Source organism: Microcaecilia unicolor, chromosome 11, assembly GCF_901765095.1.
Source record: "Microcaecilia unicolor chromosome 11, aMicUni1.1, whole genome shotgun sequence".
Lineage (NCBI taxonomy): Eukaryota > Metazoa > Chordata > Amphibia > Gymnophiona > Siphonopidae > Microcaecilia > Microcaecilia unicolor.
The window spans coordinates 69,289,964-69,312,172 of NC_044041.1; the positions used below are offsets into that span (position 1 = coordinate 69,289,964).

The 22,209-nt window shown below is 43.8% G+C and overlaps 1 protein-coding gene across 1 annotated transcript in view; it reads right to left on the reverse strand.

Annotated features, from left to right (window-relative positions):
- Positions 1-1,560: 1,560 nt before the first annotated feature.
- STK11 (serine/threonine kinase 11) overlaps positions 1,561-22,209 on the reverse strand; it is a 203,847-nt gene continuing 183,198 nt past the window's right edge. The window contains 3 exon segments of the mRNA XM_030218559.1: positions 1,561-2,092; positions 17,945-18,062; positions 18,065-18,157. Coding sequence (XP_030074419.1) covers positions 17,956-18,062; positions 18,065-18,157 — 200 coding nt within the window. The 3' untranslated portion in view covers positions 1,561-2,092; positions 17,945-17,955.

Consider the following 22,209-nt stretch of genomic DNA (forward strand, 5'->3'; position numbering starts at 1 on the left):
GGCAGGGTGTGTAAAAGAAGAGAACTGCATCTACAATGGGAATGTAAAAAGATAAAACTGTATCTGACCCCCTCCCCCACTACAAATGGAAGTACAGATTTTTGAAGTAGTTAATGTGTATCCGCTGCTACTCTATCTGACAAATAAGACAGTGGTAGAGCCAACGGGGTGCTGGGGGTAGGAGGGGGAACCAGCAGTGCAAATATAGCAGGGCCCAAACAATAAAGGGGCCCTGCTTATGCCATTCTTGCAAAGTGGCAGAAGTAGGGTTACCATTTTTTGTCCTTAAAAAAAGGAGGACACTTACCCCGCCCATACCCCATTTCATGCTCTCACCCCACCCCTTTCACACCCTTGCCACGCCCCCAGTGCATTTTCCCCTCCCCTTGGTCACCCCCTCACCTCACCACCCCCTGCCCTCGTCACCACCTCTCCCCTGACTCACGATCTTCCCTGGTGGTCTACTGACTTCAGGGCAGGAAAGAGCCCCCTCTTTCCTGCCCGGCGCGCTGCTCTGCATCCTGTATGCTGCCTGTGACAGTCTCGGCGAGATTCAAAATGGCCACCGAGAATTGAGGCGGCCTCGCAAGACTTCAATTCTCGGCGGCCATTTTGAATCTCACCGAGACAGTCACAGGCAGCATACAGGATGCAGAGCAGTGCGCCGGGCAGGAAAGAAGGGGCTCTTTCCTGCCCCGGTCACTAGACCACCAGGGAAGATCATCAGTAAGGGGAGGGGAGGTCCGCCGCCCGCACGCATGTACGTCCAGAAATCCGGAGAAATGGGCAGTCTGGCCAAAACCCGTCCGGACATGTCTCAAAAAGAGGACATGTCCGGGTAAATCCGGATGTATGGTAACCCTAGGCAGAAGGAACCACATCAAGGCCTAAACATCAGTGCTCTGCCAATGAAATGAAACTCCAAAACAGACACATGGTTTCAGGGAATAAACCTGGGAGAATACCACACGGGGTTAAAAATTTACAGTAACTTCAGGACATTTCAGACTCTCTTGTCTTGACCCCAGACTTCAGGCAAAAATGGCAAGAACAGGTGGGTTTATTGATTTAAGTGTCAGCAGTTGGCTCCAGTGACTTTTGTAGCTCATTTCCATGCCATACACCGCAATCCTATTGTTTTTGTGTGTGTGTGAGAGAAAAGTGTGGCACCGAGAGTGAGCATATGAAGCTTGCACTGCTGCCTGTGCTGTACCTGTTCTATGGTGAAGCAGTGAGTGTGAGTGACTGTGTGAGTGATTTTACCGGGGATGGATGTGCAAGTGAAGCTTATACGGCTGGTGCATGTTGTTATCTCTTCACTACCAGGGATGTGTAACTTGTCTTGCTGCTACCTGTAGTGGACTGCGACATGTCTGTGTTGTATTTGTTCCATGGTGGGAGTTCTAAGTGCATGCAATTTGAACAGTTGGTGCCAGTGCTATACGTGATGTGGAAGCGGACAGAACGTAGTGAGCAAGAGGTAAAGTTCCAGCTTGCCCTCTTCTGATCTCTGTTCCCCCACCCAGCTGAAAATCTGACATGTTTTAGAACAGGAAAGGGTTAAAGCCACCTGTCATTTTTATTGTTTTTTTTTTTATAAAAATGCAATCCATTCCCTTTATTTGAGCCCTTTCCCGCCATGCAGGTTCAGTAGGGATGTAACACTGGTTTGTTCCAGTCCATATTTTTATGAGGTTCAGCTCTGTGTGCAAATATCAGTCACACTTCACTAGGTGCATCTCTAATGCAAACAGAAATCAAAAGAAAATCTGCAGAACAGGAGTCAAAAAGTGCATCCAGCCAGCCACCCATCCAGCATGTAGACCGCTTGCTGCTCTGCTCCAGCTCCAGCACCAGGGCCAGGGCCACCAGACAGCACAATCCGAAATTCGATGTACTGACTGGGGCTTCAGCAGCAGTCACACCAAGAGCTGCTCATCCCAGCATCTTCTCTCCTTCAGCCTCTGGACCCAGGCGTCTTTCCACCTCTTCCTCTCAGTCATGGCTTCCTGCACAAAGCGTCATGGGGTCCAGAAAATGGAAGATAGAGAGAACAGGATGACACAGGCTGCTCAGTAGGGTCCCAGTGAGACTACAAGAAGAGAAAAGAAAAGCCACATCAGTACTAACAGAATGATACAGGAAAATGTATGCATGCAGCCATGGCCTGCTCCCACAAAGCGCACGAGCAGGGGAACCTACAAGTGTGGGGTAGGGTTGCAAACTAGACCCAGATGTGCTCAACAGGCTTGATCCAGTCCTGGGTTTACCATATTGCATGCAGGGACTGAGCCTTGTTTTACATAGAGAATGCAATGGGAAAATCAAAACTACAAGTTCCTGCATGCAGTGGGGTAATTCTAGGAATGGCTCATCCCTATCAGGCAAATCTGAATCCAGCTAGAAACCTTAGTTGGGGGTGGGGGGGGGGGGGGGGGGGGGAGTGGTGAGGTTGGTACTGGACTAGGAGGGAACGCTGCAGAAGAGGCATGAAGTGCATCGGCTAAGCTGTGTGCATAGGTCTATAGTACTGGAATAACAGAATTCTGGTTTATTTAACAGCAGCAAAATATTTACATATATACATATTGATAAAGCATCCGTCTCAGCCCGACCAAAAACTGGAGCATGGGGGGCCCCACTGCAAGAAAAGTAGAAATCACTGCATGCAGCAGTGTTCCTGATAGACAAAGATGAGAAAGATTCAAAACATCAAACGTGCTACATTAACAGAAAAGCTGAAATTCATGTGCTCCAACAGTCAATTGCACTTAATAGCAGTGGCAGCACAAAAAATGCAGCAATCTGGAGAGAGAGAGATCAAAATGTTTCAAGCTTCATATTTGATATATTGCCAAAATAAAATCTAAGTGGTTTACTGTTCAAAATCAGAGGAATAAACAGAGAAACAGATTAAGACAGAAAAACAAGGAATAAAATGGGGTGGACTAAAAGGAAAGCAACGGAAAAGAGCATCAGGCCAGTGAAAACCACCAACTAAAATGAAAAACCACAAAAGTGGAGAAACTGGATCCACTACAAGGGGAAGCACAGAAACAGAGGAGTAGTGTGATCAACAGGACGCTTCCAAAAAACCAAGGAGACAAAGAATAAGTAGTAAAAATGTCCTTTAATAATCTAATATAATAATTTGCTGCTCCAACATTTCAATGTGTCTCACTGGGATCATAACCACCTGCTGACGTCACTCCTCCAACGTTCTCTGTCACCCCTCCCTCCCAGTTCCATGGGACCCTGGAAATGGGAGGGAGGGACAGAGGGAGGGGGGGACCCTGGAAATGGGAGGGAGGGAGGGGGACACTAGAACTCGGAGGGGGGAGGGGAGAGATGCTGCACATTGGATGGAGGGGGGCAGGGCACTGAGGATATTGCCTGCATATGGATGAATGCAGGGGAGACAGCACAATGCAGGGGAGGGAGGGGACCCTGAAACTCGGAGGGAGGGGGGACATGACCCTGGAACTCGGAGGGAGGGGGGGACGACCCTGGAACTCGGGAGGGGGAGGGGGGACGACCCTGGAACTCGGAGGGAGGGGGGCCCTGGCACACACTCATGCTCACAGACACACTTGCACCCGGTCTCTCTCTCTGTCACACACACACACACACTCGCACATTCATTCACTCTCTCTCACACAGTCACTGTCACATAACTCTCTCAAACATACACACTCCGAGGAAAACCTTGCTAGCGCCCGTTTCATTTGTGTCAGAAACGGGCCTTTTTTACTAGTAGAAAATAAGACTCGCAGGTATTTTTTGCCAAAACACGGTGCCATGTCCTCAGGAGTCTGTATATGGTAAACGCCAGTGATATTTTTATGGACACAATTCTCCTTTTAGCTTTGCTTGTGCTTTTTACCAACATATCCTGTATATCTACCAATCATTAGTCTTTTTAAAAGCTTGATTTGGTTTAGCTCCACTCACTGGTGTTTACTCTATACAGACTCCTGAGGCGAAACACAGTACCCTGTCGAGTCTTATTTCCTACTATTAAAGGACGTTTTTACTACTTATTCTTTGTCTCCTTGTTTTTTTGGAAGCGTCCTGTTGATCACCAACTAAAATGAAACAGAAAGGTTTTGAAGAGCACAACCGAGACACAGAATGGCAACCCGGGCTGATGAGAGAATATAGAGAATGCAAACAAAGTCATGCAACGGTCTGAATTATTGATGAAAGAGTTGGAAAGCAAGTTAAAAAGGAGCCAGCACCAAAGAACACCACAACATTTCACCAAAACATAGCAAGCCACTAAAATCAATCCATCAGGTAGCCAGAATTAACATAATGGCTAATAATAGGAAGAATACTTCTTCTCAACGGAGATCTAGTAACATCCTTAAAATTACAGACCCAGAACCTATCTGCAGTCTATAAGCTGCTCACTGCAATAGATGCTGACAGAACACATGATCATATAAATTCCAATAACATTATGGTGATAAGACAGAAGGGCAATACTGCCCTGATTCACCAAAACACAGTAACTGTTGAGAATGTAAATAAGTAAAAAAATAATAATAATAAATCTCCATGATATAATTATTGACCAAAATTAATACAGTACTGTGCTCTGGCTTAACATCTGTTGTCTCATTTATCAAGAGATACTGTGTTTTGGACTTTTTCTATAGGCTTGAAAATGAATCCAAATGTTAAATGGCTTCCATATTAAGAAATACAGAGTAGGATATCTGGTTTTGACAAACATTTGAGTTTCTGTGTTCTAGCTTTTCAGGGCAGAATAAGAGGAGCTTATGGAACCCAAGACCAGTTAATGCTGAATAAAGCCATCATGACCAATGTTAAGAAAAACAATTTCAGGATAGCATGGATTGACTATATGAAAGCCCTTGATAGCATCCCACACTCTTGGATCATTATTATTTATTAGGATTTATTAACCACTTTTATGAAGTGATTCATCCAATAATAAAGTGCCTTGAAATGTAGAAAAAAAAATATAGACTGAGTACACCAAGTTCACCATGGAAATGTGGCAGACCCCAGTCTATCTGGAATGGATTTGAGGCATTATGCTGGTGGCCTGTTGATGGTATTTATTTTGCGTACTGTTGAGCACCTATATCTACAATTGAGTCCCTATTTTGTGGTGTGGATCTTTCAGAAGGTATTAATACCAGATCACCTATTAGTTAATTAAGTGTATGGTGATCTGTATTGTCTAGTGGAATCAGAGGTGGGCAACCATAGTCCAAGGACCTCAACGCAGTCAGGGTTTCAAGCTTTACACAATTAATATGCATACAGTGGAAGCAGTACATGCAAATCAATCTCATGCATATTCAGTGTGGAAATCTTGAAAACCCAACTGTATTGTGGCCCTCAAGGACCACGGTTATCCACCCCCAAGACAGAACATTCTTTGGATTATCACTGATGCAGCCACTTGGCAAACATAGCCATTCTGGGTTTTATCTTTTTTTGAAATTTTAAAAATTAACTTATAAAAGACCTTTTATATCACACATTCCCTTGTGTTTTCCTTGCTGTTCTTCTCTTGTAAGAAGACTGTACATCCCTAGAGCTGAAGGAGGAATGGGCCTCGTAAAAACACATCAAATGCACAGATACTTAGCCTCAAGAGACCCAAATACACACAAAAAATGAAGTATGAAAGTAAATGTCCAGAACCTCCATTATTATGCTTGGACAAGCATTTCCATGAGTAGAAGGAACGAGTGAGAAACCACCAGCGCACCCAGGAAAGGAAGCAACTGGATTACAAAGAGAAAAATAAAAACCTGTGAAGAATTAGATCAGCAAACAAGAAAAAGCAAGTGGTGAATGCGTAAGTACAGCAGGACATGCAAAAAGCATCACTCCCGGAACAACTCACTGATCAAAACTGGACACGAACAATTAAAGAGGTGAACTGAAACCCAAGGATGACTGATGGACAGTTGCAGCCCAGGACAGTGGATTACAGATGAGATCGTTCACAGCAAGCATACAAAACACCAATACACCCAGCTCTGCCAGTGCATCACAGTCCTGCCCTACAGCACCCCCTGCTATCCAGTACTGAGATCCTCAGGCACACATACAGGTCTGCCAGTGTACCTCACTCCTGCTCTGCAGCAGCCCCTCCCATTCCATTAGCGAGACTCCCTTTCCCCCCACTGTGCACATAAGTGCCTGTGCACCTCACTTTTATCCTGCAGCACCTCCTACTGGTTCCAGAATTGACAGCCTCCACGCACAGTTGTGCCCTGTAGCCCTCCCTGCTATTCCAGTACAGACACCTTCTACATTTGCACATAACTGTCCATGCACCTCATCCACAAGTAGCAAAAAAAAAAAAAAAGTGAGAGGGAATCCTATGAAGAAACAACATAGATCCATGTTTCGCATAATGCTGTTTCAAGGTAGTCCCCTATAGGAATGGAATCATAACGATCTTATGATTCATTCCTATAGGGGACTACCTTGAAACAGCATTATGCGAAACATATCTATGTTGGTGATATCGGTCTCCACCGCATACCAACGTTGACTGCTGAAAAGCTAAGTATTAAATTTGAACTCAAAGACAGAACAGAAAAGTCTAATAGAAATGAGATAAGTAACTGCAACTATGAAAAAAAAAACTAAAAATCTTAAAAATTTGGGACTAATGAGGATTTCGTTACCGCCTCTCCTTCAAATGCTTGGTACGGTAATTTGATGTTCCTATAACAGCACCTTGTTGTCTATTACTAATAAGGTTATAACTGAATATTATTGAAGCTGAGTATATTTATGAGTAATTCAAATAGGTATGGCCATTCCATCCTATCAAATGCTTTCTCTGCATCAATAGCTACCCAGAGGGTTTTTTCACGTCTTTTAGCAATAATATCAATTAAGTTTATGTCCTGTCTAATGTTATCCCCAAGTTGCCTTCCTCGCACAAACCCGGTTTGATCACTGTGAATCAATTTAGGAGAACACTATCCGATTTGCTGGCTAGGATCTTTGCAACATTTTTCATATCAATATTTAGCAGTGCTATTGGTCTATAACAACCTGATTGACCTCCCAATTAGAAATAGAACAATGTCATCGCAAACATACCTCAATCTACACCTCCCAAACTGCAAAGGTGTCAAGTACAAAACATACTATGCATCCAGTTTCTCCTTTCTGGGTAGTCAACTTTGGAATGCTCTCCCAAGATCCATCTGAGCTATTAATAACTATTTACCTTTCAGGAAAATTTTTTTCAAGCAAGTTTACCCTAATGGACCAGCTTAATTCCACCAGATCACCTACGATACTCCTGCTAAGACGTCGACGCTTACTCTGACCCCAATGTTATACTCAATCCCTCATCTTCTTCCCTCCATCCTTTACCATTTCCCTCCCATTCTCCTTCCCTTTCACCTATCATATCCTTGTCTACCTTCCCTATTGTAGTTCATTACGTTCTTTTCACATGTCCTTTGTAATGCCTTTCATAATGTAAGTAGTTATGATCATCACAATTTATAATACTGTTCCTACATTTCCTTGTTTTTACTGTATTCTTTACCATGTAAGATGCTTTCTTTTACTATGTAAGCCGCACTGGACCTGCTGTATGTGGGAAAGAGCGGGGTACAAATGTAATAAATAAATAAATAAATATAACTAGCACATGACAATAGATATTTTTCTGGCTTCAGGAGGACAATCACATTCAGGGCCGGTTTTAGCAATTGTGGGGCCCCTAGTCCCTTGCCTAGCCACACCCCTTGCCCAATTTCACCCTGCCCCCCCATGACAATAACCTTTTAAAACTGTTTTAATTTAAGATCTATGGTCATACATGCAAAACAGAGCCTCATTAAATATGAAATAAGGGACCACAGGTCAGTCATAGAGATATGAAGGTAAAAAACTATAAACCTCAAGTCAGACTTTCATATATAGCAATACTAGAGAAACAGAAACTGAAATGCAAGATATCAGAGATACTGATTTCCCAAAGCTGACATGTTCCAATTAACACATTCAAAATAAAATACTTTTTTCTACCTTTGTAGTCTGAGCATTTTATTTTTCCATTCGATTTGATCCAAGTGTCTCTTCTGCTTTTCTGTTCTTTCCTCTTTCCAGGTCTCCTGTACATTTGACACTTCTTTCTCCATGAGACTATCTGTCCTGTCCAGGATCTCTCCTCTGTGTCCTTTTTTCTATCCTCCCACATATGTTCAGCATCTGACGTCTTGGTGTCCCCTTTCCTCAATTTATGTTTAGCATCACCCCTCTCTCTCCCTATCCTATGCTTACTCCATGCCCAGCTTCAATTCTCTGTACCCTGTCTCTCCCCTTTTTTCTTCCTTTCCTCCTGCATCCCCACCCTGGGTCCATCATTTCTCCCCTTCTCTCTCTCTCTCGTATTCCCCCCCCCCACACCCATACACACATTGTGGCATAGCTCTTGCTTTCTCTCCATGGATCTTGTGCCTCTCCTTCTGTGGTCTCTTCCCTCTGCCCCCCCTCCCTGGATCTAGCATCTTTCCTCTCTCTTCCCCTCCCCTCTAGTCCCAATGGCCAGTACACACCTCTCTCTCTAACCACACAAATGGGTTCCCATCTCCACCCCCGAGTCCAGCGCCCTTCTCCCTTGAACCCTCACTAGCGAGTCCACTCCACCTGTCACCTCCCTTGATGCTCCCATCTGACCCGATCAGTGGCAGCACTGCTGCTGTGATCATGGCAGACCGCCCCTGCTGACATCAGGATTTTCCCTGTAGGATGTCCCACCTGCGCGGAAACAGGAAGTTGAGTGATAGGAGGTGGAGCACTACAAAGGGAACACTCTATTGGCGGCCAGGGCACTGGAAGAGGCAGTCTATCACAATCACACAACCGCTGACAGCGATCAAGCCAGGAGGAAGGACCCAGGGAATCGATACACAGACTAGACCTGCCCGGGGGGGGGGGGGGGGGGGGGGGAGGTTGTGGAACAAGGTAAAGAAGCGTCACTGAACTCAGGGAAAAAAGGGAAGAGAATTGGGAAGCTGCCGAGCGGAAGATGACTGCGAAAGCAGGAATCTCCCGCTGAATGCGAGATATTTGGTCTGATGTCGGGGTCAGTAGCGCGGGGCCTCTGGGAGCGCAAGGCCTTGTGCAGCCGCACCGGTCGCCCCTGCCTAAGACCAGCCCTGTCCACATTTGCCTTATTCATAGATTTGGGAAGTTGGGCACCTTGTAGATCATCATTAAATAAATTAGCAAGCACTCCTGATACTTTATGACTCATTACTTTATAGTATTCCGTGGCAAACCCGTCTTTTCCCATTGCTTTACCAGAAGACCCTGGATCACCTGAACTACTTCTTGCTCTAAGATAGGAGAATTCAAGGTAGCATGAGCTTTGTCATCTATCTTGGGGAGACCCAATTCTTCCACGTCTGAATTTCTTCTCTGGCATAAAGTTCTGAGGTGTATAATTGTTCATAAAAACATCTAAACTCTTTAGCAATGTCTTCATGAGAAGTTTTACCCTCCCCCATTTTAGAAATTGTTCTATTAACCCACTTATTATTTCTTTGTTGCTTTTGGGTCATTTCTGTGATAGTTTTGGACTAGGGTTTCAACTGTTTTTATTTAATTGTAAGTTCTAAATGCTCTTGTTTGAGTTGTCTTTCCTATCATAATGGAATTCTGTTCTGTGTCTTTTTCATTAAAAATTTTGTTTTTTTTTGTAAACTGCCCTGACCTGTCTGTTCAGAAAGGGCAGTATAGCAAATTTTAATATACATAAACATCAAATTTGTTGCTTTTTCAGTTGCCATGCTAATAATTTCCCCGATTTATTACCAAGTTCTAAATAATTTCTTTTGGTCCTCTGCATCAGATATTTTTTCTTACTAGCATCAAGTTTGTCAGTCTTGTGCTTAAGGGTTTTTACTCGCTTCAAAAGCTTTAGTGAGGGACGTCTCTCATGCACTCGTTGAAGAAGTGCTAAACTTTCTACTAGGGCCTTTTTTGCATTTGCGCTCTCCGAGCTCTGGAGGCTTGTTAGATTAATATACCTAATAATAATAATAAAAAAAATCTTTTTTCCCATCAGTAAAGAATGATCAGGATTACAATTAAACATTAATTTTAAAAACTTGGAACCTCAACTGCCCAAGAGGGGGCAATACTGCTCTCCATCCCCATAAAGAGCAATCATAGGTTCCTACAGAAATTGGAAAAAAAAAGAGTGGTAAGAAACAACTCATGTATACATGAGAAAAAGTTATCACTCCCAAAAACCCGGCGATATATATTTAAAGTGCCATCAAGATCATAACTCACTGAAACAGCACAAAACAATTTTCAATGCAAAGGCTTTTAAGCGGTTGGAGCTGAAAAGAACATCAAAAGCAGAGTACCCAAAGACAGCTGTGCACAGCATTTCACAAAAAAAAGTTTTAAAGACTTAGCTGTTAACTTGACTGAAATCCTCTGTTAGTGTAATGAATTCTTACAAACCCACTCTTCATCCTGAAGACACTTATAAAGCTGAAGCACAGATTGTGAACTCTCCAAACATCTTCCAAGGCATATTGTTTAAGGTAGCTTTTTAAATGATTCCCCTCCCAAATTTCATCTATACCCCTTTCTTTTTGATCTGTCTAATTTCTTCAGAGTCACATTCATATCCCTCCAATAATCACATCCCCTCTCCATTTCTATTTAATAATTTTTAACAAATAAGAAATAAAAAGAACCCTTGGTACCCGCTGGAGCACAAATATTCATTAATGTAAATTCCTACTGATCAATTCTGCTCACCAACCAGACATATCTTCCCATAACATCCTTCCCAGTATCATAATCCACTAAAGGAATATTTTTATCTATATGGCAACTCCCCTTGTTTTGGAGCCGCCTGAGGAGTAGTGCATTCTAGTCCAATTTTTATCTTTTAGTTTTGCATTTCCCATGGGTCCAATCTGAGTTCTTGCAGTAGGGCGATATCCAATTGCTTATCCTGCAAACAGTTCAGTATCCACTTCCTCTTAAATCAAATTATTTACCCCTCCTCCATTCCAGGTTACCAACTTACATGAGCTTCCCACCTTTGATTTTAAGTAATAGTATTACGGAAGAAACCCAGCACAGACCAATCTACCCTGTACTTCACCTGTTCCCAATAAAAGCTTTCTCCCAAGCCTACCCCCCCCCCCCCCCCAATTCTCCTTCCACCTTAAAACTCAACCTCCTGCCTCCCCCTGGTTCCCTCAGCCACCACACCAACGTACTTTACTTCCCCCTCAGTCAATAAGTAACCACTATATGGCACCACCACCAGTCTTGAGAGTATCACAATATTAGTCTCGAAACATTGGTGCTCAATCCATAGCATCCACCGGCTTAAGCTGAGAATCCAGAATGGTAGCATCCCCATCCTCCCTCACTTTGGAGTCTGAACCAGTTCCCGCATGGGATACTTGGAATCCATCCTCCTTCTCCATTGTGTCATCCAACTGCAAAACTGTGTCCGAGGAAAGTAGAGCTGGACGGTTTTCCCCAGTCTGCTTCAGGGGAGCTTCCAACCTTGAAAACATATCTTTAGCAGCTCGATGCTTTATAGAGCGTAATCAGGTCAGAGCCTTTTGTTTAGTTCTTAAAATCCCTAGTGTAGAACTCAGATTGTACATGGTTTTGAGCTGCACTTTTTTAAATCTCACTGGTGTTGACACAGTTGGTGTCTATATTGGTTCTTTTGATTTTTTTATTTAATCCAGCGACTTAATAAAACATTTGATTTCTGGGATCAATTGAAAGAATCTGCATTTCCCTTCTTGAATTACCACCAGCTTGGCAGGGCGCCACACCACCACTTGAATTCCATGTGCTGCCAATGCTTGCTTATACTCCCAAAGGTCTGTTTCCACATAGTCACCATGCTCAGACCAGGAAAAATCCAAATATTCCAGTTTTCAAATTGACAAGTTTTAAGCTGCCTGGCCATTTTAAAAGCATAATCCACTTCAGTGAAACGAAGTAACTTTACAATGAAAGCCTGTGGTGGAAGATTAGGATTGGGCCGTGGACGCAGTTCTCCGCCCTCTCAGTCTCCTATCTCAGAGATACAGGTGATTCTGGGAAGCTCAGTATTCTATAGATGAACTGCCTGAGCTAACAGCCTTCCATTCCTTCAGGTATGCCTAAGGTTTGACCGTCTAAACACCCAGTGTACCTGAATGTAACCCTTGTGCTACTACAGAAAAAGGTGTGAGCAAAATCCAAATAAAAAAATATTCTGTTTTACCAAGTCCTCGAGCTTGCACATCAGCAGCTCAGTTGTTTATGACACACCACAACTTGCTCCATTTTTTTTGTTGTTTTACAATCGTCATACAAAGCAGAAAAAAATACAATCAGCACAATATACTAACACTTACTGTACAGGAGCAATAACAAAAAGTGCCCCTGTCTCGTAACTTAAAACCATGAATAGCTCTGCATTGACTTTTCATAAAGAGAATCCCCCTCCCCCCCACATCCCTACATATACATCCCCGCCGCACGTACACCCACATTCCATATCCTCAACATTCATCCTCCAAATCCTCTCCACCATTGCTCCATGTCTTTCTCCTGGCTCACCTCCACTGTGTGCATGTCAGCAATCTCCGTTGTAGCTGATCTCAATTCTTGAAGAATAAGTGCAAGTACATCCTCTGATTTTTCTTCTCCGGGTCTGGAAGGGTCTGCGAATCCCTCAAGGAAGCACTTCCAACAGACCTTTTTCCAACTAGAGCCCCAGGTTTCGGGGCCTTGCTCATGTATAGTTTTCTAATAGTAGGAGTGCTCTTTGTTTTAAGCACCCTCAGCATTCTAGTAGCTCCCAAGATAGTGCCTTACTCTTCCAGTCTTTTTCCAACTCCGTCGGGTGGCAGCAGCACCAAAAACCAAGGGTGAACAACAGGGGGAATGGAACAATCTTACATGGAGGTTCAACCACAAGTCAAAACATTTTTTGATATGTATTTTAATATATGATCTGATAATTTAACAAATGATCTTTGCATTGTATTATATTGTAACTTGCTTGGATTCCTTGTTGACAAACAGGTTATAAACACCAAAAATAGAACAGAATAGATGGAAAGTGTGCATACAATTTCACAGATGAGTCCTTTATCTGCATATAATAGATTCCATCTAGATTCTGGGAACCCTGAAAGAGGCAGTTCTTGACGAAACACAGATCTGTATCGAGTCAAAATGATTGTTTTCTTTTTGGTGGATATTTGCATCCATTATTGGATTTTGTGTGGATTTCTCGCAAACAGATTTGTTTGACACAATCTTGGACCCTCAGGATTTTCTTTTGGAAGGTGCCTGGTCCGCCCCTGTGCCTTTGTTTTTAACCTCACCCAGCAGCACCCTATGTTATTCTAGTACAGAGACTCTCCAATAAACTAAACTAAAGCTAAACTACACAACTTCTGCCCGTGCACCTCTTACCCTGCAACACCTCCTGCTGTTCTAATACTGAAAGCCTCCACACACACACAGCTCTGCTGATGCACCACAGTTCTGCCCAGTAGCACCTCTTGCTATTCCAGTACCGAAACCCTCCACATGTGTACATAACTCTTCCGGTGCACCTCTTATCTTGTAGCACCCCCTGCTGTTCTAATACAGAGACTCTCCAATAAACTAGACTAAAGCTGAACTACACAACCTCTGCTCATGCATCTCTCTTACCCTGTACCATCCACTCTGCATTTAACTCCCAATACTGGAACAGTAGGGGTGTGCTACAGGATGCAGAGAAGTGCACAGTGAGTGGTCTCAGTAGTAGAACAGGAAGTGCTGCAGGGTAAGAACTTGATGCATGGGCAGAGTTATATATAGAGTATGGGGGGGGGGGGGGAGAGAAGGGGTCTTGGTACTGAAATAGATTGGGATGCTGTAGGGCAGGAGTGAGGTAAACCAACAGAGCTGTGTGTGTGGAGCTCAATACTGGAACAGAAAGGGGGGCTATAGGGTAGGAGTAACATACATGGGGAGATTAGTACACATGTGAGGGGATCCCGATACTGGAATAGCAGGGAGTGTTGTAGGGTAGGAATGAGGTGCACTGGCAGAGCTGTGTGTGAATTCTCAGTATTGGAATAGCAGTGGGTTCTGTAAAGAAGTCTCATTTCTGGAGCGAGACAAAATCCCTTACATTTATATTCACCAGTTGGCACCTGACTCCACCGCCCCCCCCCCCCCCCAAAAAAAAAAAAACCATTGAAAAAAGAGGAAGAACCATTTAATCTAATAATTTTTTAGGGTTGGGGAAGGCATAAGAACTTTTTTTTTGTAGGAAGCAGTAATTGCTTTGCTATCGGCATCACTCACAACCAGGGTGAGTCACTCAGCTCATGAATTAAACATTTCCATAGAAAAATATGTATACACTTGAGAGAAATGAGTTACAACAGGCTGAGTGAGAAGAGTGCACACCTTTATTTCTCACAATTTTCTACAGTGCAGCTTTTCTTCAACAGATAAGCAAACAGACATGAGTGACAGACCCGAGTGACAGACCAGAGACTAAGAAAGGAGGGACTGAGGGAGAACAGACAGGGCAGAAGGGAAATTGGAGCACCAAGCCAGACAAGAGAGACAGAGAACAAAGGAGATAACAAGTGTGAGAAAAAAGATGGGAGGGGGAGAAGGAGCAACAGACAAGAATGAGCAAAGAGATGTGAAGGTGAAAGAGAAGGAAATTATCTGAAGATCACATACAGGGAGACAAAGATTTACCAAGGAGAGAAGGGAATCACACTCATTCTCACATTCAAGGCACATCTCACACCCAACAACACAAGAGCTGGAGGCGGAGAGGATGTGGGCGTGAAATCTAAAGGAAAGCTGTAGAGTACAAAGCTGAGGGGGAGAGAAGATTTTATACAATGACTCATCTGCTTCTTGTGGCCCAAGAGACAGAAGAAGCTCACGCTCTTATCATTCAGCTTCTGTATTTTCATCCACCCACACCAACCACGGACATCCTCTCTCTCGTCTCCCCCTCCCCCTCCAATCAGAGCTGTCCTCCCTCACACACATCAGCAGTTCAAATCCAGCCATGAATATTCAGATGTAACTCGCAATTGGGCACTCATGAGATGTAGCATCTGTACCAAATACCTGCACAGTGTCAGACAGACAAGTCCCTGCCGTCCCCAATCCTCCTGTACAGGCTAAGAGCCCGGTCCCTGCCATCCCCCTCCCCATCCCTCCTATACACCTGTACAGTCTATGAGTCCCCATCCCTCATATACACCTGTACAGGCAACAGCCCCCATTTCAGGCACTTCCACCCCAAGCCTCCTATATAGGATAAGAACCCCCCATCCCTACCATCCCACTCCCTAATCTGCTCATGAACCTATAGAGGAACCTACTTCTTCTACTGCCCATTTTCTGCCATCCGGGTACCAAAGGAGGAAAAGCTTGCCTTTTTGCAGATGAGATGAGGATAGCCACTAGAGTAGAAACCCCAGAGACAGCAGAAACCATGAGATGAGATCTATCTTGGGGTGATGGTATCTGAGGATCTCAAGGTGACAAAACAATGTGACAAGGCGGTGAATACAGCCAGAAGGATGCTAGGCTGCGCAGAAAGGGGTATAACCAGCAGAATAAAGGTGCTGTTGATGCCATGTATAAGTCATTAGTGAGGCCCCACTGAGTACTGTGTTCAGTTTTGGAGGCCATATCTTGCTAAGGATGTAAAAAGGGAAAGGGAAATGGGACTTGATATACCGCCTTTCTGAGGTTTTTGCAACTACATTCAAAGCGGTTTACATATATTCAGGTACTTATTTTTGTACCAAGATGAAGCTGTTCAGAGAAGAGAGACAAAAATGTTATGGGGTTTGCATTACAAGATGTATGAGGGAAGATTTGAGGACCTGAACATGTATACCTTGGAGGAAAGGACAGAGGGGTGTGTAATACCTTTCAAATATTTGAATGTCTGTATCGTGATCTTAAAACAAACCTTTTTCAGAAACAGGAAGGTGGCAGAACTAGAGGACACGAATTGAAGTTGCAGGAGGGCCAACTCAGAAATAATGTCAGGAAGTACTTTTTCATGGAGAGGGTGGTAGATACCTGGAATGCCCTCCCGCAGGAGGTGGAGGAGATGAAAATGGTAACGGAATACAAAAACATGTGGGATAGACACATAGGAATCTTGTATAGAAGTCATGGAACCAAAGTGGTGATTAGATGGCAACACTAGTAATTGGGAAGCAAAGCTAGTGCTGGGCAGACTCCTACTGTCTGTGCCCTGATCATGGCTGGACAGATCAGGGCCGCTGAGAAGGGGGCACAAGAGGGGCAAGATTCCCTGGGCCCGGCACCAACAAGACTTTGAAGGAGCAGAAGCTTCTTCCTGCTTGCCTGCTTCCAGGCTTGTCTCCTGCTTCTGTTTGCCAGGACCTGGATAATTGCGTTAACACAATAACCCAGGTCTTGCTACATAGGAGCAGGAGACGACAGACCAAGGGAGAGGCAGACAGGTAATGGGGCAGGGCGGTGGCCCGAATGTGTGTGTGAGGGAGGGGGCCGTCCTACCCCGGGCCTGGCTGTGTATCTTGGCAGCCTAGGACAGATTCAGCTTCAGTAGCTGGAGAACAAGGTCAGTGCCGAGCACACTGTTACGGTCTTGTGCCCTGAAAATGGCAAGTCCCATCTGTTTCAACAATAACACGTACATTCAAAATATCTACGAATCGCTAATTTTTATGGTAATGTTTTAATAATTTTTTTAAGTGCTCACAGATACAGACCGACTTTGTTTTAGATTGTCCACAGGCTACTAATCATTTCACATTTTATCTTCTATGTGTGCCATTACGTGCAACCTTATACACAAGCCCAGCTCAATAAAATGCCACTTAACATGGTCCATGTCGGGACTCTGGACCATTTAAGTTAAGTGGCATTTTATTGAGCTGGTTTTGTGTATAAGGTTGCATGTAATGGCACACATAGAAGATAAAATGTGAAATGATTAGTAGCCTGTGGACAATCTAAGACCAAGTCGGTCTGTGCTGGTCCTTAAGAAAATCTGTGAGCACTTAAAAAAATTATCAAAACATTACCATAAAAATTAGTGATTTGTAGATATTTTGAATGTAGTTATTATTGAAACAGATAGGATTTGTATAAGGTGACTTTTTGTTATCCCACAATTTCAAAATTTTTTTTCCTGAAAATGGCAAGGCCAAATCAAGATCAAGTATACAGATGTAGTATCACGTTATACCTTATGCTAGACTGGATGGATCATACAGGTCTTTTATCTGCCATCATCTACTATGCTATTATGTTTCCAGCTACTTATGCCATCCTCTCTAAATATGGTAAGATTTCTCCCCTTCCCAGCTCTAGTCCATCTCTAGTCCAAATATGACATGTGGAGGCGTATTTTCAAAGCACTTAGACTTACAAAGTTTCATAGTAACCTATGGAACTTTGTAAGTCTAAGTACTTTGAAAATGAGTCCCATAGCATATATAGACTGAAAATGAAACAGAACAGAGCTCTGCCCTTCTGCAATAATCCTCATACTAAACTTCACCTTCAAGCTAATGTCATCCGTCTGTACTCAGCAGGAGGCAGAGCTACTCTGCTACTACTCGCCAATGTTACAAGTATATTATTAGATGTGACAGGTAATGAACATCATCACCCTCCTATGCCTCAGGTACAAATTTATATTGTAAGCCCTCTAGGAAGGAACCAACGTACAGTACCTGAATTTGCATTATTGCCTTCAGATCACATTTGGAAAAGCAAGTAATTCAATGCAAGCCCTAACTTGGTCCATGCCATCTTGTTCCCAGTCCTCCAACACACCTGTACAGCGCGGAGACCGTCCCCCAGCCCCTGCTGTCTCATTCTCAATCCTTCCACATACCTGTAGTGTGCTCACTGCTGCTTGCAAGTAGAGAGCTTACGGATCTTGCTGCTGGCAGAGATGGCTTTGCGTGAGGACGAGGTACTGGCTCTCCTTTCTGCCCTGCTTTTGGTGGAAGTTGTACAGTCTCTGTGCCATTCATACACACAGGCTTGTTAGCGCCTCGGCTGCGATTTTGGGCTGTGTGTGCTGCCTCCTCTTCAGTTAACTGCCCTGCAAGGACAAGAAGGAAATAAAGGTAGATGCAAATCCTGCCATGTTTGCAGAAAGAGGACACAGTAGGACTGTTCTTCTAAATAAACTAGACAGAACACATCAAATAATGGTCAAATCTTGTAATGTAAATGTACTGTGGGAGATGCAAGTAGGAGCTCATCGAATGGCTCCTTTGTCTGGACATGCTGGATCTCGTAAAGTATTTCAGAAAAAACATTAAAGAGTGAACCGCTCAGTGTGGCTCTGACCTTTGCAGGTGGCTTCAAGCTCAGCCCATCAGGTAACAGGTATAAATATGAGACAAGCCCAAAGTGTCTGGCTGAACTCTAGGCCACACATGTGCAAGGTTTCAGAATGGCAGCAGATCACCAAAATAAAGTCTAAAAGCAACTTTATTGTTGCAAACTATTGAAGGAATAAAACACCCAACATGGCCATGTTTCACCCAGGGATGGACTGCATCAGGGGCTCACCAGAAGGAAAGTACTGAGCAGCACTTCCTTCTGGAGGTAACATTAAAAGGGCATTTAGCCACAGTCTCCCTGTAGATCAGCTCTGCATTTTGGTGATCTGATGCCATTTTGCACTCTTTCACGTTATGCAGATCATAGCTTCTTGTTTATACCCCACACGTGCAATGTACAGCAGGTGTTTCTGCGATGCTGTGTAGCCACTTGGGTCAGTGGGTCAGACTCCTATAGACAGTAAAAGCAGCAACATTGAGAGCACTCTATATGCGACTGGTATAGCCTATAGCGTTATGGACAAATAATCCCCTCTCCACTGTAAAACTGCTACCAAAATTATTTCATATTACCATTCAACCAATCTTCTCATATGAGTGTTTATCACTAACCCCAAATTATACCAAACAGGACAGATCCCCTAGTGGAAGCTTTGCATCTTTAGTTCTACGGGTACTCTATATCCATAAAACACCCCGAGTAACGGATGCAGCTTCCTGCTACTGCTCACAGTACAAAAAAATAAAAATAAAAATGCTGGGGTCATCTCAACAACAAAATTCTTTCTGCTACCACTTTGTAAAGCAACACAAAAAACATGAATACACACACATTCAGCACCTACAGTGGGGGAAATAAGTATTTGATCCCTTGCTGATTTTGTAAGTTTGCCCACTGACAAAGACATGAGCAGCCCATAATTGAAGGGTAGGTTATTGGTAACAGTGAGAGATAGCACATTACAAATTAAATCCGGAAAATCACATTGTGGAAAGTATATGAATTTATTTGCATTCGCAGAGGGAAATAAGTATTGATCCCCCACCAACCAGTAAGAGATCTGGCCCCTACAGACCAGGTAGATGCTCCCAAATCAACTCGTTACCTGCATGACAGACAGCTGTCGGCAATGGTCACCTGTATGAAAGACACCTGTCCACAGACTCAGTGAATCAGTCAGACTCTAACCTCTACAAAATGGCCAAGAGCAAGGAGCTGTCTAAGGATGTCAGGGACAAGATCATACACCTGCACAAGGCTGGAATGGGCTACAAAACCATCAGTAAGACGCTGGGCGAGAAGGAGACAACTGTTGGTGCCATAGTAAGAAAATGGAAGAAGTACAAAATGACTGTCAATCGACAAAGATCTGGGGCTCCACGCAAAATCTCACCTCGTGGGGTATCCTTGATCATGAGGAAGGTTAGAAATCAGCCTACAACTACAAGGGGGGAACTTGTCAATGATCTCAAGGCAGCTGGGACCACTGTCACCACGAAAACCATTGGTAACACATTACGACATAACAGATTGCAATCCTGCAGTGCCCGCAAGGTCCCCCTGCTCCGGAAGGCACATGTGACGGCCCGTCTGAAGTTTGCCAGTGAACACCTGGATGATGCCGAGAGTGATTGGGAGAAGGTGCTGTGGTCAGATGAGACAAAAATTGAGCTCTTGGCATGAACTCAACTCGCCGTGTTTGGAGGAAGAGAAATGCTGCCTATGACCCAAAGAACACCGTCCCCACTGTCAAGCATGGAGGTGGAAATGTTATGTTTTGGGGGTGTTTCTCTGCTAAGGGCACAGGACTACTTCACCGCATCAATGGGAGAATGGATGGGGCCATGTACCGTACAATTCTGAGTGACAACCTCCTTCCCTCCGCCAGGGCCTTAAAAATGGGTCGTGGCTGGGTCTTCCAGCACGACAATGACCCAAAACATACAGCCAAGGCAACAAAGGAGTGGCTCAGGAAGAAGCACATTAGGGTCATGGAGTGGCCTAGCCAGTCACCAGACCTTAATCTCATTGAAAACTTATGGAGGGAGCTGAAGATGCGAGTTGCCAAGCGACAGCCCAGAACTCTTAATGATTTAGAGATGATCTGCAAAGAGGAGTGGACCAAAATTCCTCCTGACATGTGTGCAAACCTCATCATCAACTACAGAAGACGTCTGACCGCTGTGCTTGCCAACAAGGGTTTTGCCACCAAGTATTAGGTCTTGTTTGCCAGAGGGATTAAATACTTATTTCCCTCTGCAGAATGCAAATAAATTCATATACTTTCCACAATGTGATTTTCCGGATTTAATTTGTGATGTGCTATCTCTCACTGTTACCAATAACCTACCCTTCAATTATGGGCTGCTCATGTCTTTGTCAGTGGGCAAACTTACAAAATCAGCAAGGGATCAAATACTTATTTCCCCCACTGTACGTAGCAAACCTGCCAAACTCAAAACCGCTACAAAAGCTGGCAATAAAAACATTTGCAAAATAGAAGGTTCTGGAAGCCAAACATATTTTTAGGTAGAAAAGTTGAAATCCATAATTTCCAGGGTAGCTTTCTCAGAAATGTTCCCCCTGCTATGCACAGGACCCAGGAGACAGGCAGAACTCTATAGTCTCAATGTATGAATGAGATAATGGTGATGGGAAGATAAATTTAGGTTGTTAGGAACCACGTAACCCTTTTGGGGAAAGGGAAGCCTATTCTCAAAGGATAGGCTCTACCTTACCCAGGGTAGAGAACCAGGCTGCTGCACTAAACTTTAAAAAGGAGAGCCATTTTTAAACTAGAACACTGCGCAAAGCCAACGGTCACTCACAAGCACATGATAAAGGGCAAACAGAGTTGAGAGACTTTGAATGATCCCTGTCAACTGCTAGACAAGTGATAGGCAATGGCAAGTTAGATGCAAACACTGATCAGACAGGCAAAGAGACATTACATCATACATCATTCTTATATTCTGCAAAACCTACGCGAGGTCCATGTGGAGCACAAAGAAAACCCGAAACATAATTCAGGAAATACAATCTAAAACAAAAAAAAATTTTACAAAAATTGGTAGTTTAGCAGCTGAAGGGTGGTACTAGTCCCTCTTTCTGCTTTTAGGTATTGAGGGGGTTTGGGGAGGGGGTGGGCCCACTGCTAGCCTACCAGGATGTCCTCGGGTGGGTGGAAGGTCAGGTCTGGCAATAGTCCCACTGGACCATCACGTTTTTATATATTTTTTGTGGGGGTGAGGGGTATTTATGTGTTTGGGGGGGGGGGAGGGCTCTTGAGCACATGCCAGGCACAATTCTCCTACGGAACTGGAAACAGCTCCCTAATGTTCAGCGCCAACATTGCGCCTAAATTTGCATGTCATTAGTGCTGACATTAGAAAGCTGTTTGCAGTGCTAACTGCATTTCCCAAATGACCCTTCATTTGCATCTACAGCACAGACAGGTGCAGAAAAACACTGGGACCGAGGGCAGTGCAAGTTAACGCAGCACAGAGCTGAAACCATGAATGACAAACTGCTTTGCATTAATAATGGCGAGGGCAGCTTTGAAGTTGTGGCTTGAGGATGATATGGCACCAGAAAATATTTCATCAACAGTGAATAAGGATTGTTTACGATTTTAGTGTTTGACTGGGACTGGGTGTTTGCTCTTTCCTACTGGCCAATGACATTCTTTTCTACTTTTTATTTTCTGTTTTATAGCAAACCGCTTCATTTTGCCTGTTAGGAAAGCAATATAGTAAATAAATAGATAAATGATAAAATGAACATTAAGGATGCTGAACTATTAAC